The following is a 13,371-nucleotide window of genomic DNA, read 5'->3' as shown; positions in this document are numbered from 1 at the left end:
ATATGCACGCTTGTGTTTGCCTGCCCAGCACATTTGCATAGGCATACATATTTGCGTGTCTCTGCATGTGTGTGAAGTACAGTTGTCTGCCTGTGGGTTTGTCCCTACTGGGTTTCTCATTTCTGCTGACTCACTTCAAAGTAATCTGACTGGATATTATCACTGAGGGTGGCTAGAAATGTACATCATCAAGACGTGAACGCTGCTTGTCATTGGCGGAGCGTCTCTATAGCAAGCTATCATTATACTCTATTATTCTTGATGATGTATACTGAACATTTAGTGAAGTGAGCAGAGCCCCCAAGTACTTCTATCTCTTCATCCCCCCTACCCCGGCAGGTGTCTTATCTCAAGGCCATGGGGGATGGTGCCAAGGTCACTTAATCACCATTTACTTCCCCTTAGAGTGAGTGAAGGCAATCTACAAGGAGAAGGCAGACAGATGGGCCATACTAGGCACATAGCCCATGACACCTGAGGATGCATCAGGGTGTTAAATAGACATTAGTGCACTTCCTAGCAAAACGCTTCTCAAGGTAACGCCCGCCTAAAGTGGCACTTTTCCCTTAAAGTGGCTTCTTATTAGACCTGCCCAGTAATTTGTACATTTGTGACACACTTAAACCCTGTTCAAAGGAGTGTTTCAGGTGCAGAGATAGAAAGAAATGAGGATAACATGAGGATAACATGTTCTTTGTTTCAGAGTTGCTCAAGTACAAAAATGGTGTCAAGCTGCATACTACACATTTCTAAACTTCCCAAAGAAATCTCCCAGTTTTTCTTGCTTAACTTGACATCTGTATAGTACAAGTGTCAAAAATTCTCTTTACACAAGGACTGCGTAAGAGGAGTGGCTGTATCTATCTATAGTTATCGCACTTCCAAATACAGGTCTCTGTTACATGAATGCTTCACAGTAGCTCCACTCAAAGATGACCCAGCATCTTTTTGCATCTGGTATGCATGCAGGCTTGGCAGCGTTGCTGCTACAGAGAAACTATAGACAGTCATCAAGAAAGATGTGCTTAGATTTTACAGGTAACATTGAACATACATTTAAAAAGGTATTATTTTAGCTGACTTAAAGACAAGTAATGTCTGCCTACTTCTGGCTGTAACTCTGCTGTAGCCTTTTTAGCCATGAGGTCATTCAAATAAACCAATTTAATTACTGGATATCATTTACAATATGACTTTTCAGGGAAAAGTGAGTCAGGGGCTATGTTTCAACACGGGACCGACAGATTAAATTGTCAATGCACTCGTGCAAAGTGACATTTAGCTGTAACAGAAGTCATTTCATTGGAACTCTCAGAAAGGCAGATCCCAGTTCTTCCATGAGTGTCCAGTGCAAACAGAGCCAGAGGAGCAGGGCACACAGACATAACAGAACCTGTAAGCATTCCAGCTCCCACATCAACACCAGCAAATGAAGTACTTTTCTAACACTGCCAACAACAAAGTCTTTTGATTTTAGCATGAGCCTTTGATACCATAGTTGTGTTTTGGTGTTTAAGTGAGAACAGCTGAGGGCATGCCATTAATGGAATAGTCACTAAATCCCTTGCTAGAGAATAGTTATTCTCAAAAGTGCTGCCCTTAAAAGAATGCATTGTGGAAGCAATTACAATCTCTTATTAATCACACACTCAACAGCATTAATGATTTATACCTAAAAGCGGTCACATAAATCTCTTAAGTATTCTTCAAAGATATTATAGATACATTAAAACGAATTTTGTAGAATTACGCAATTTTCTTTGACATTTAAATGTGTAAAATGTGTGCCTGTGAAACTGTGACAAACATTATTTCATATTTATTGTCCCCTAAATAATTCGTCAAAATTAAATATGATTTCAGTTTAACTGCTAGTGTAGCAGCTGCTTCAGAATGGGACCAGAGTATGTTGCAGAGTTCAGCGTACATACCGAAGACTATGAGGCGAGTGTGCGTATCTGTGGAACCCAGAGGATTCTGGGCTGTGCAACGATACATGGAGCCGTTAAGCTCAGCTGGCACTCTCTCCAAAATCAGCTCCCTCCCCTCTCGCTGAGTGCTCCCATCCAGCAGGCGGCCCCCCACCCTCGTCCAGGTGAAGAGTGGCTCAGGGAAAACCTCGTTCTATCAACACCCAAATGGAATGGAAAGAAAAATAGGAACGAAAAGAAAAAAAATGCAGATGAATAGTGTTGAAAGGGCAGAACAAAGAAAGTCTGTGAGTGTCAGCCAAGAGATTAACAGCAAAGTATACATGAATAATACAAGCTCCAATTTCCCCCTAATGCAAAGGCAAGTTAACAACATGCATTAATAATCATGCTTCACTTTACAACAGTTTTACACAGATAGGCGTTTGTATCACTCTAACTATGCATCCTCAAAGGAAAAATTACATGACAAAAAAAGACACATTTAAAAGATTTCTAAAGAACATGCTCCAGTCTCCAGGGCTCCAGAGGACCAGAGCCCCGACTTAGGGATGTATTGAAATGTCAGCACCATAACCTCACATTTTGAGAAAAACATACCACATGAAGTTAGTGTAGAACTGAAGTCCTGTATGTGCTATCACTAACTGTGCTGAAAAAGTAACCGTCAGTGTGGCTGTTTCTGCTCAAGAGTAGTTTTTCCTACAGAGGTCCATGAACTCAAGAGCTAGCTTATTTGGCAAATTCACAAATGCAGAGTGAAGCAAAACAAACAACATTTTCAGCTACTGCAGTTTGCCCTTCTTCCACAGTTTTTCAAGCACAGTGTATACTCTACTATAGATGTGAGCAAGTCTACTGTGTTTTAAGACAGAACAATCTTAAACTTGAACTTGTTGCACTTGTTTTTAAGACAATGATGTAATGAATACTGCTGTATAATAATACGAATATAATTAAAAACATATTCAAGACTGACAAACAAACAACACATCAATGAGAAGGAACAGAAAAAAAAATCCTCTGTAAAAGAAGCATCAACAACAAATTCCGCAGAGGAACATCTTATTTCATCACAAAGGCAGGCAGCAAAATTATTAGTCTTGGCACAGTATCGTATCTATTGTGAAACCCCAAAGCCTAGGGCCCGGGGAAGGATAAGGGAAATTTGCTTTCTGATCAATCTGTACGCACTGATGCCTACGCTGCCGAAGGGCCCAACTGGCTGCGTGCCACAGTCAAGCCTGTTTATAATAACCAAACTTAACCCTGTTAAAAAAAAAGCTTTAAAATAATCTTAAGGTCACTGGGCAGACATGCATGTATAAATCTTTGACGTCAATAACTCAGTGTACTAAACTGACAACAACAACAATGCAGAATTTTAACTTTGTTCCATAAAATTTCATAAATTTCATTTCATTAAATTAAATTTGAAATCTGAAGTATGATTCCTATAGACTACAAAGTAACAAAGGGCACCTGCGCTGTGCACCATTAGGCTGTTTTATATCAGGATTAGCCATATTCGATTCACCTGACTGACTCTCAATGTGTCATTTCTGTCAAAGATATCAGGACCACCCAGAGACCATTCACACAAAAGACACCTGCTCCTATTTGGGAAAAGAAATCAGGAAGTCTGAAAGCAGCATCAAAGCTGATAGCATAGTTTCCAACCTAACATAAGCATGTACTTTTGAATTTATTCATTTTAATTCTTTAGTTTTAGTTTTACATTTGAAGATTTATTGAAAACAAACATTCTGAAAAGCTGCAATGTTTGGCATTTTGGGCGTACTAACTTTACTAACTTTAAGCAAAATGTTGAAATGTAAATCCATTTTTTTCAAAATAAATATTGCACATGCTTGAATAAATAGGTTAAAGAAAATATGCCTGTGCCCAGCAAAGTGGTCACTAAAGAGGAAAACTAAACAGGCTTCACTGCACATGTGCACCAATCTCCTCCTATTGCAGACTTAATTAGTCTTTCATTTTCTTAAAACCCCATGCACTTACCCCTGGCGATCCTACCTGGAATCCTTGCACAGTGATGCGCACTGTGTCCCCTACCTTTGCCCTGCTGGGGGACATCAAAAGTTTAGGACCCTTTGGAGCAGCTGAAAAGAAAAAAAGACAGAGAGACAAAGGTCATTGTACTGAATATGGGGAGCAAATCCTGCTGGATACCTGTTTGGTCGCAGAGGGAGGGATACAAATACAATTTCCTGTCTATTAAGGTCACAGGCCGAGAGGCGAGGGACCTTCAGGTTCTTTCATCCAAAGAACTGTGCTGGATTTATTCCCCTTTGGAGAGAAAAGGAACTAAATTGGGTAGATACTCATTACTAGAGGAGAATGGGAGTGAAACGGGTGGAGTGTGGAGGCAGTGAGATAAGGGACACTCACAGAGCTAATTCCCTTGTCTTGGTGCGGACAGCAGCCCCCAGATGGCTTTCATTTAGACCATCTAAAACAATGGGGCGCAAGTAGGAGAGGGAGTAGCCAGATTCTAATATCATGGAATTGTGAGGGGCCAGCGATTGTCCTGCGCATGTAGTGTTGAGATAAAATGAATGATTTGCATAATGCTATTAAAAAAAATGAAGGTAAGTCATTTCATTGCAGCTAAACTGCACAGCACGCTGCATTAGGACAATATAAGCAGGTTCTGCACGATTTGTGATGATTAACAGCTCCCCTAAAGATAACTGCTCCAGATGCTGCACAGTTCCATATGTTAAACAAATGGACTGAGCATCACATGCAATGAGACTCAGGCTAAGAGTATCCTATCAGTAACGCCTGTACAATGCAACCCAGGAGTTCTTCTGTTTAATTTGGTTCCAACTCTTAATATAAATCACACAGGGTGTTTGCTTTCATTGATGAACTAAAGCATAAATAAATAAACAGACAAATGACCTATACTTTTCGGCAATTAATCTGGAAACAAACTGTCCAATGCTACTAATGAATCACAGACTTTTCTTAGGCAGTCAGTGACTACCAGCCTGTATCAGACTAATGGATTCAGAAATTACACTGTGGATTGTGCGTGTGACACTGTCCACAGTATAACATCCTCTCCTAGGGAATGTTATATAAAGCAGAAACAAAAGCAATTTAATTCCATGAAAATTTGCAAAAGAAGCGACTGAAAAGCGATATTATTAAATATCATCATAGTCATCATCATTATTTTTATTGTTGTTATTAGCAAAACTTGTTATTCTCTACAAGCTGATGTATCTGTTCAGACCCCAAGCAGCGTAAACGGGTGCAAATTCCAAAAAGAAATTTTGGCAACAGCAACCTTAAAAAAGAAAAATCAAACTCAGGCAAAATAATCACATCTTAGCCCTGGCATCCAAACCGGAGACATCAAATTTGACATGAGTGTTCCATCTCACGCTGAAGACGGATGGCATTTAACAGGCTAGTTTTGGCATGGTAGTGTGAAGCACTGTATTTCCACCTCCTACACACTAACAGAAGGGTATTTTTAAATACTGGTGTCATGGCGTCACATAGAGCTCGCCAGGCATATGGCTGGGAAGATGATGGCCGATTTCTGGGATTTGCTCCAGCAGTGACAGTTGGCGTCCTACGTCACCATCTTTGATTATGGCAGCATGCAGCGTGATGGACATGATACAGCTTCTTTGAGGTGAGGGCATCACAGGAGAAATGAGCCACGGTCCCATGAGACCTAATGTCACTTAAGGCCCAACTTCTTAAAGAAAGAACTGTTATGACTTTAAGAGAGGTCAGAGAATAAACATGCCCCCCAGAAAAGCAACTGCACACCATGCATCGGGTGTGCTTTAATATCAAGAGAAGGAATCAACAGGTCTGCCCAGCTGTACACCAGACTTAAACCATTGAAGGGAACCTACCGTATTAGCCGGGTGACTGGTTCGGTTTAGAAAGAGAAGGTGAAGAGGCTTGCAGCTGAATTTAGAGGCCTGACTGACTGCCAGATTGTACCATCATGATGAATCAGGCCCCATGCTATGTGTTTCTTAGAGTTACCTTACACACTAGGTGGCTAAAAACACTAAAATAAGACAGACCGATGACCATGGAATTATGTTGCAGTTGAACAAAGTCACAACATAGCGACATACTGCAACACATTACATGCACACACATAATCCTCATAAATATTCAGACATGCAAACGCACACACAGATCACAGATGTGTTCCTGAAACGGAGCACCTGATGATCAGGACCTGGCACAGCAAAGACTGGACTGTTTAAATTCCTGGAGTCCTTTTCACTGCTGTAGGGTGTGGTGACATTTCCATCTCTTGTCTAATTATATTCTAATAAATCCAAGCCAAAAACTTATTTTAATTTTTAGGATACACTGTTCATGAATGAACTGACGTTCATGAATAAAATGGTCATGATCTCATAAAGGTGAGTCACTTTTTTAGACTTGTGAAGACCAGCACCAGATTCATTTTCATTTGTATGGTGAGCACAGAGCCAATCATGAATATTCATGAAGTGTGATACAACATTGGTCGATTGTCAGACTGTCGTTCTGTCTCCTGTGGCGATATTAAATCTCTGAAAGATTTATTACTTATGAGCACTGAAAAGATCTCCCTTTCATTTCCTGACCAAACACACCTGAGAGAACCAAGAGGGTGTGTGTATGAGTGCAATTATCCAGTTACAACTGCATAATAAATGAACTGGGTATGTAAGCGATGAGAATCCTAAGGTGAGCTGTTTTACACAGTCACATTGAATTAGAGTTACTGATATACTCTAGAAACCTAGTGCCATTTAGTCTGGCAATAATATTCAACACAATTTGGTACGTGAATCACAACCATATTACCTTTTTTTCCTAAATACTCTTCCATTCCAAGATGGATCAAGCTCTGAGCAGGTCAGTGAATGCTTTGAATTTCAAGTACGCTCAATCAACAATCAACAAACGCACATTTTCTGTTCTCATTTTTATTCTACTGATGCTTCTTCCATCTCTTTAAAAGAACAAAGGTAGTGCTAAATTAATGACTTCAAACACAGCACAGAAAGGCTTGTCAAAATATTAACACTTTTGACATTTAGCAAGAGTTTCACAGGGCCCATTTCCCCCAGGTTGTGTCATCTGTATTATCAACATGCGAAAAAGGCAAAGAGCTGTTAGAATCCTTACAGCAATACTTTGTCTTGCGAAGACAGCTCGTGCCATTATACCTTCAACTGATGCCGCCTGCCTCCCTCTAGCAAGTGATGTACTATATTTCTATTCACTTGGGAGATGAGGGTGACAGTTATTACATTTTAAAAGACGATTTTGTGGTATGAGAAATTCCCATTTGAAAAAGTGACAATGCCAGTCGCAACAATTGGTTTTTAAATAAGGGCCAAAGGGCTTTGTTAGGCAGTAGATCCTCTTCAGGGATATGGCTGGTAATATTTCATATTTTTCTCAATATCAATGATTTCCATTAAAAGTTTAAAACCATCAACAAATTGATATAAGTACAGTGCCAACGACAGGTGAAGCCTCTATTATTTCGTTAGAACTCTATTGCTATCCAAAAACAAACAATAAAAAAACAACAAAAACAAATGTCAAAGAACCTAAATAGTGTGCTAACAGATAAAATAGCTCTATAATAACGTAAAATGAGCAAATCACAACTACAATACATGCTCACCAACAAAAATTTCAGGAAAATCAGTCCACAACTAATTATTAATCCACCATATACCATACACTATATACATGATTTTTGCCTAAAATGAACACTTCCCTTGTCAATCTGGACAGAAAACTGATCCAAAAGCTTCAACAGAAAGGAGTGTCCCATCTCCTCTAATTGATGCCCTGCAGATTCAACCTATTTACCCACATACACATATGGAATCTGGCATAAGGTCTTTTTGGCATACAAGTTGTGAGGAAATAACACTAAACCTAAAATCCCCACTACATTTTTGTCAAACTTTTTTTCCTCAGGAATAATGTGTTGCCTAACCATTACAGGAGTCAGAGGAGTGTGAGAGAAAGTGACTCAAAGTATCAATTTGCTGTAGATAGCTAGAAATTCATTATTATGGTTTTTATCATATATGGCAAGTGTCTTTACAGATATCCCTTAATAGCACACTTGAATAGTTCAAAGAAGTACATTTTTACTTTCTTCATAGGATGTTGTCAGGTTTAAATTCAAGAAGATAAAGCCTTTATTCCATAAAACATTGTCTTACTTGTATGTGGGTTTTTAAACTCATGATACCAGCTATAAAAGTTGCTGTAAATTCTCCCTTTAACAAACAAACAACACATGCCATTTACATGTGTCAGACCTGCCATTTAGTTCATAAATACAGTGTAGATATTATAAATGAATACATTTTGAACAATTTTAATTTAAAAATTGTTCTATAGGTACCATATATGTCCTCAGTCAATGCTGCCTGATCCCCCAATACTAGACCTTTCAGTTGTATTGACTAACAAAATATCAGATTTTTTTTTAGAACTGCATACAGTCCCATTGCACTCTCCCAGATATTTAAGAAAACTTTAGTTGTAATCAGTCAATCAGTGTCATTTATTCAGATCTCTTTGCTCTGTATCCATACCAGTTTGCAGCCAATAATCTATGCTTGTTCACAGTGAGACTTCCAACACCTTAATGAAGAGGAAAAAGCAACAAACATTTAATAGTATAACTTTAGCAATTTTCTGTTTCCTTCAGACTTGAACAGGTGAGTTACAATTCTAAGTTATTGATTTTACGAAACCATTTTGTTTAAAACTATATTTTATTCTGGCCCGTAGAAGTTTTATTCTCACAGTAACAATTCTGATAATCTTTTTCTTTCTTCTACTAAAGAAAGAAAAATGGAGCCTGGATTTAATCATAATAATCATCATCAACAACCTCACACTCTTGTCTCTGGGTGAATCACTGCTTTTGGAAGGTTTGGTCTAGCACTTAAAAGAAAAAAAGATAAACCCATTAAGCAATAAATTAATAAATTAGTTTTTATTTATTTATTTATTTACGTAATATTGAGGCAGGGTATTTGTAAAGCTAAAAAAAATATTGACACGAAAACATCATCTCCTTCATGCATTGTATTTTCCACTTTTAAGTTGGTAATTAATTTGTAAATGCATTCTCTAAGTACTTAACGTAATAACATTTCCTATAGATGAACAATGTAACCATTGCTGCTCACCAGCACTGAAAATGGGGACTTTTAATTAAATGAAAGGCGAGGATGTGACACTGCAATGGTAAGCCAGCCACAGCCTCCTCATTCAGAGCCTCTTTTGCTTTCAAACACTGCTAACTTTTCATGGAAGATATTGTCTCTGTTTATCATGTTACGACTGCTGGCTTCTATCCAGGACTGTGATGCCAACGTACTGCCTTTGAAGTGTTAATTGGATATGCTGGATGCCATCTTTGTTTTTGGAATAAAAAAAACCCCCAAAAACAAAATTTTTAAAGTCAGAGTATGTGTGTCTCTCTCTTCGATCAGATGCTATTAAAACTTAATGCTAAGTTTTCCCATAAAGTGTGACTCCTGTTCTCTGAAATCAGTATTTGTGTAGCTATTCCATCTCCTTTGATCGTTTGCAGATGAACAAACAATAATAATCCTAATGCCACTGCGTTTTTCTCCTTCTGATGAAACGGCAAAATTAAGACACTATGTCTCTGACACACTAAAGCATATTACTGAAGAGCTTAAAGGAGGTTTTCACTGAGGTTCGAAGAAGTGGAGCATCTCTGTGAGTGCCTTTCCTATAATAAAACGTTGGTCAGTGTGTCTAAATTCTCATCTGACTTCTCTAATTCAGGCTGACTTTTTCAATAACGCTCCTGAGTTAACTCAATCTAGCAACAGACAGCTCGATGAATTGCTCTGTCATTCACTGTGAGTTTTGCATTCAGTGTTAAACTTGCAATCTGCTCAGCTGTAACACAATTAAGCAGCATCAAATGAAAATCAGTGTTGTTCTGAGTACATTTGCAACGAAGACATAAGGAGGCCCAGTCGGTCTCCAAGTGCGGCAACGGGATACGAGGAGACAGCAGGAGATTAAAAGAAAAAAGAAATGAGAAACGAGTGTATGTCTTGCGGTTTTTTGGGTGGCTGGGAAGTGGAAAAGCGGACAGATGAGCAAAAGGTCTGTGTGGGAATGAGTACAGCATGCAAAAGCAATGAGTTGGACAGCATCCTACTCACCTAGAGTGACCTCTGTCTGCATAGGCATGGACAGTGCTGGATGCTTCACTTCGCAGCTGAACAGGGCATCATTATCTAACTGGGGGTTGAGGGTCCAAGTAAGTCGGGCCTGCACCACCACAGAGCCATCACTCTGGGGGACGTGAGTGTGGCTAAAGTAGTAGAGTGGGTCTGTGCTGTGCACCCAGCGGGGGAACTCCCGGCTCACTACTGTCTCTGGAATGACCTCTGTTGCAGGGCTGGGTTCGTAGGCCTGTTGTCCATGAGTGTGGACACGTTGGGGGCTCTCTGTGTACAAGCGGGGCGATCGTCCTTCGGGATCCAAGAGGGAGAGGGACCGCTGTAACTTAGTGTCATCAAGGTCCCTGCTGATCAGTGGCCTGGCTCCTCTCACCCCTGCTGAGCTGCTCCCCTGGTCGTTGGCGGACGGTAGAGTGTAGGAGATCACCTCTATCAGCTCACCATCTCGTTTAAAGTATACCTTTAGGCAGAGAGGCGTTGAAAGAGAAAAACAGATGGAGTTGAGAGGAAAAAAGAAAAAAAAATGACATATTTAACTAGATACTTTATCTTTACCAGAAGAGTACACACAAATGCATGACTTCAATTTTGCCCTAATAGAATATGTGGTCAGGAGGTATCACAAGCTGCGCGGTAAACACAATATTGACATATTAATTTCAACACTGATTCTCATTTTAGTTCTATTTTGGTGCCAACAACTACTGAGCGCAATATCTGTCGTTTCACCTGCTTAATGCAGCTGAATGGTTACAGCCTATTGCTTACGCTGTCTGTTGGCTGTTGGCTGGGACGGCAGCATACAGTGGGATTAATAGATCGGCAGGAAAGATTAAGAACAGAGAGCCCACACAGTAAATTTTGTTTTGCCACAGAGCCATTACACTCAGTATAGAATGTGAAAATATTCAGTTTTTGTTCTCTGTGTTTTATCATCATAACAGCACCACTCACATTCTTATTTCTTTCCTTTCTTAATTGTTAAACATATAGAATAATGGCGTTTTAATTTGAGAATTGTCTCATTCCCTATTTCATTCTGCAGTAGCTAGTGCTGCAGTCAGGGATTTCCCTGAATATTACAAGTGTTTCCTTAGCATTTCATGCATCACATAATTTCTCCAGCTGCCTTATCTCTCAATAGAGAATTCATACTCCCATTTCTGCACATAACCTCCAGATATTAGCATTGAAACAAGGTTGTGTAGTTACAGCCTGTGGTATTTTTTGTGCTGTTAATGAACAGAAATTTTAATCCGCAGCTCTTTGGGGAACCTTTGGTCATTTGAATTTAGTTTTTTCAAAGTATTATTTGTAGTTCTACAGTTCATTGCTTAGTATGTAAATTTTTATTATATTTGCAATAGGGAACTTTACATTTTATGACTCTTCCAGCAAAAAGAACGATTTACATTTAAAGTGACAGCACAGCACTGGATGTTTTCCATCCCCAACAACAAGAAGAACATCATCAACATCGGGGTAAAGGTCAGTTCTAAATTACCAGTATATCCCAATGTGAAACTACCACAAATGTTTCCAGGTAATCATCACACTTCTTGAAGTTTGCTTTAATAGGTTACTAATATGTAATTAAAAAGAAATAGTGTTGCAATTTGCAGTCCTGGGTCATGTTATTACCACACATTAGTCTTATAGGCATATTTTATTTCCACCTAATTACCACCAGTTTCTGACCTGTTATTATTACCTGTTGTTATTAAATAAACTTTAATGTAATACTACTCAGCACCACTGTTGATACAAGACAATTACTTGGATTTTTGGCAATAATTTGTTACTTCCATCTTATTACCTTCTTGTTTCCTTTTTAATATGACATTATTATCAAAATGCAACAGAAAGTGCTTCCTAACACTATAGTAATTAGTACAAAAGTAAAGCATTTCAAATGTCATATTGAAATATTTACACTTAGTGGACAGCTTTACCCTTTTGAGTCACATTCACTGTTACATCAATGTTAATTGTAATATGAATATTATTGACAAGGCTGCCTCCGTGGGCCCTGCTGCTACTGGACACACAATATCATTATGAGCTGTGTTGTGCTGCAGGGGATTTTTGTGGTATTTATAGCTTACTCATAAAACTTTCTAATGCACAGCAGATGTTGCTCAAACCTGCACAACACCTACAGTACAGAGATACAACAAATTTTCTCTCCAAAGTTTGCTTACTTTCGGTTGTTGTAGTGATTGGCACTTTTTCCTCCACCAAATTTTTCTACCAGTCTACCTCATGTGACAGCTTAAAATTCAATAGCACAATGGGAAGTGAAAACATCAACCTTATCCACAATGACCCTATTGCATCTGCTGCTAATTCCTACAGCTACTCAACAACTTGCGTAGAGAAGAAGCTTTTGTCAATGTGTACTGCAGCACCTCATTAATTATCACAGCAGGTGGAGGGAGAGCAGTGCGGATTAGAAAGATCTATGCACCTGTTCTCGAGCTTTTGTTGGACAAAATGGTGTGGGTACACAATAACACCTGTGTTGGCTATAGATTGGTATAATAGGGAATTAATTCAGTAAGCCTAGATAACTGATTTGTTTCCGTAAACATTAACAGACAAGTTCATTTATAGCCATAAAAGAAATATTGATTAAATGTCTGAATGACTTAACAGGGTGCACTGAGCCCTGTGTTACGTCAGCTCTCAACATGTTGGAAATAATACATTATTGAGGTGTTACTTCCAGCAAAATATCAAGAATAAGTTTTTTGTCACCTGTCTGGTTTAGTTAAAAGAAAAGGAATAAATGGATGTTTTATCAAAGACATGAATAAAATGAATGACACAAATGTAGCTGCAGGGAGAAACTAAAGTTCTATTTCTGTTTCATTATTCTGCAGTTCTGCTCCTTTCCTCTCCCATTAACAGATCGTATGTACAGTGGGACATGGATATGGAAACACTTTAGACAGCGATATAAATAGACATATTCGATATGAAAGTCTTCGAAGAGGAGTTGAGTGACACAAGTCTTTTTAGATTATTTGTTGTGCTGTCTAAATGATTACAGACTAGTCATATTTATTGTGACAATAATTTTTCTCAGTGTTAAACAGTATTACCATCATCAATTTTGAGACATTTTCCACTTGATACTACTTCTGCATTACTTGTGCCTGATTTGCTGAGCCATA

At 38.8% G+C, this 13,371-nt stretch overlaps 1 protein-coding gene across 2 annotated transcripts in view; it reads right to left on the bottom strand.

Moving 5' to 3' along the window:
• Positions 1 to 13,371, bottom strand: part of igsf21a (immunoglobin superfamily, member 21a) — a 194,803-nt gene that overhangs the window by 11,719 nt on the left and 169,713 nt on the right. The window contains exons 7-9 of one of the 2 annotated variants that reach the window (XM_085407246.1): positions 10,175 to 10,655; positions 3,954 to 4,054; positions 1,932 to 2,124 (exon numbers count right to left, since the gene is read on the bottom strand). In XM_085407246.1, coding sequence (XP_085263372.1) covers positions 1,932 to 2,124; positions 3,954 to 4,054; positions 10,175 to 10,655 — 775 coding nt within the window. The remainder of the gene's footprint in view (positions 1 to 1,931; positions 2,125 to 3,953; positions 4,055 to 10,174; positions 10,656 to 13,371) is intronic. The other variant, XM_085407247.1, reaches the window with a different exon arrangement.

Source organism: Rhamphochromis longiceps, linkage group LG5, assembly GCF_057381845.1.
Source record: "Rhamphochromis longiceps isolate RC_006_pf linkage group LG5, R_longiceps_female_GT1.1, whole genome shotgun sequence".
Taxonomy (NCBI): Eukaryota; Metazoa; Chordata; class Actinopteri; order Cichliformes; family Cichlidae; genus Rhamphochromis; species Rhamphochromis longiceps.
The sequence above is the reverse complement of the archived record's forward strand: the minus strand, read 5'-3'. Positions and strand labels throughout refer to the sequence as shown.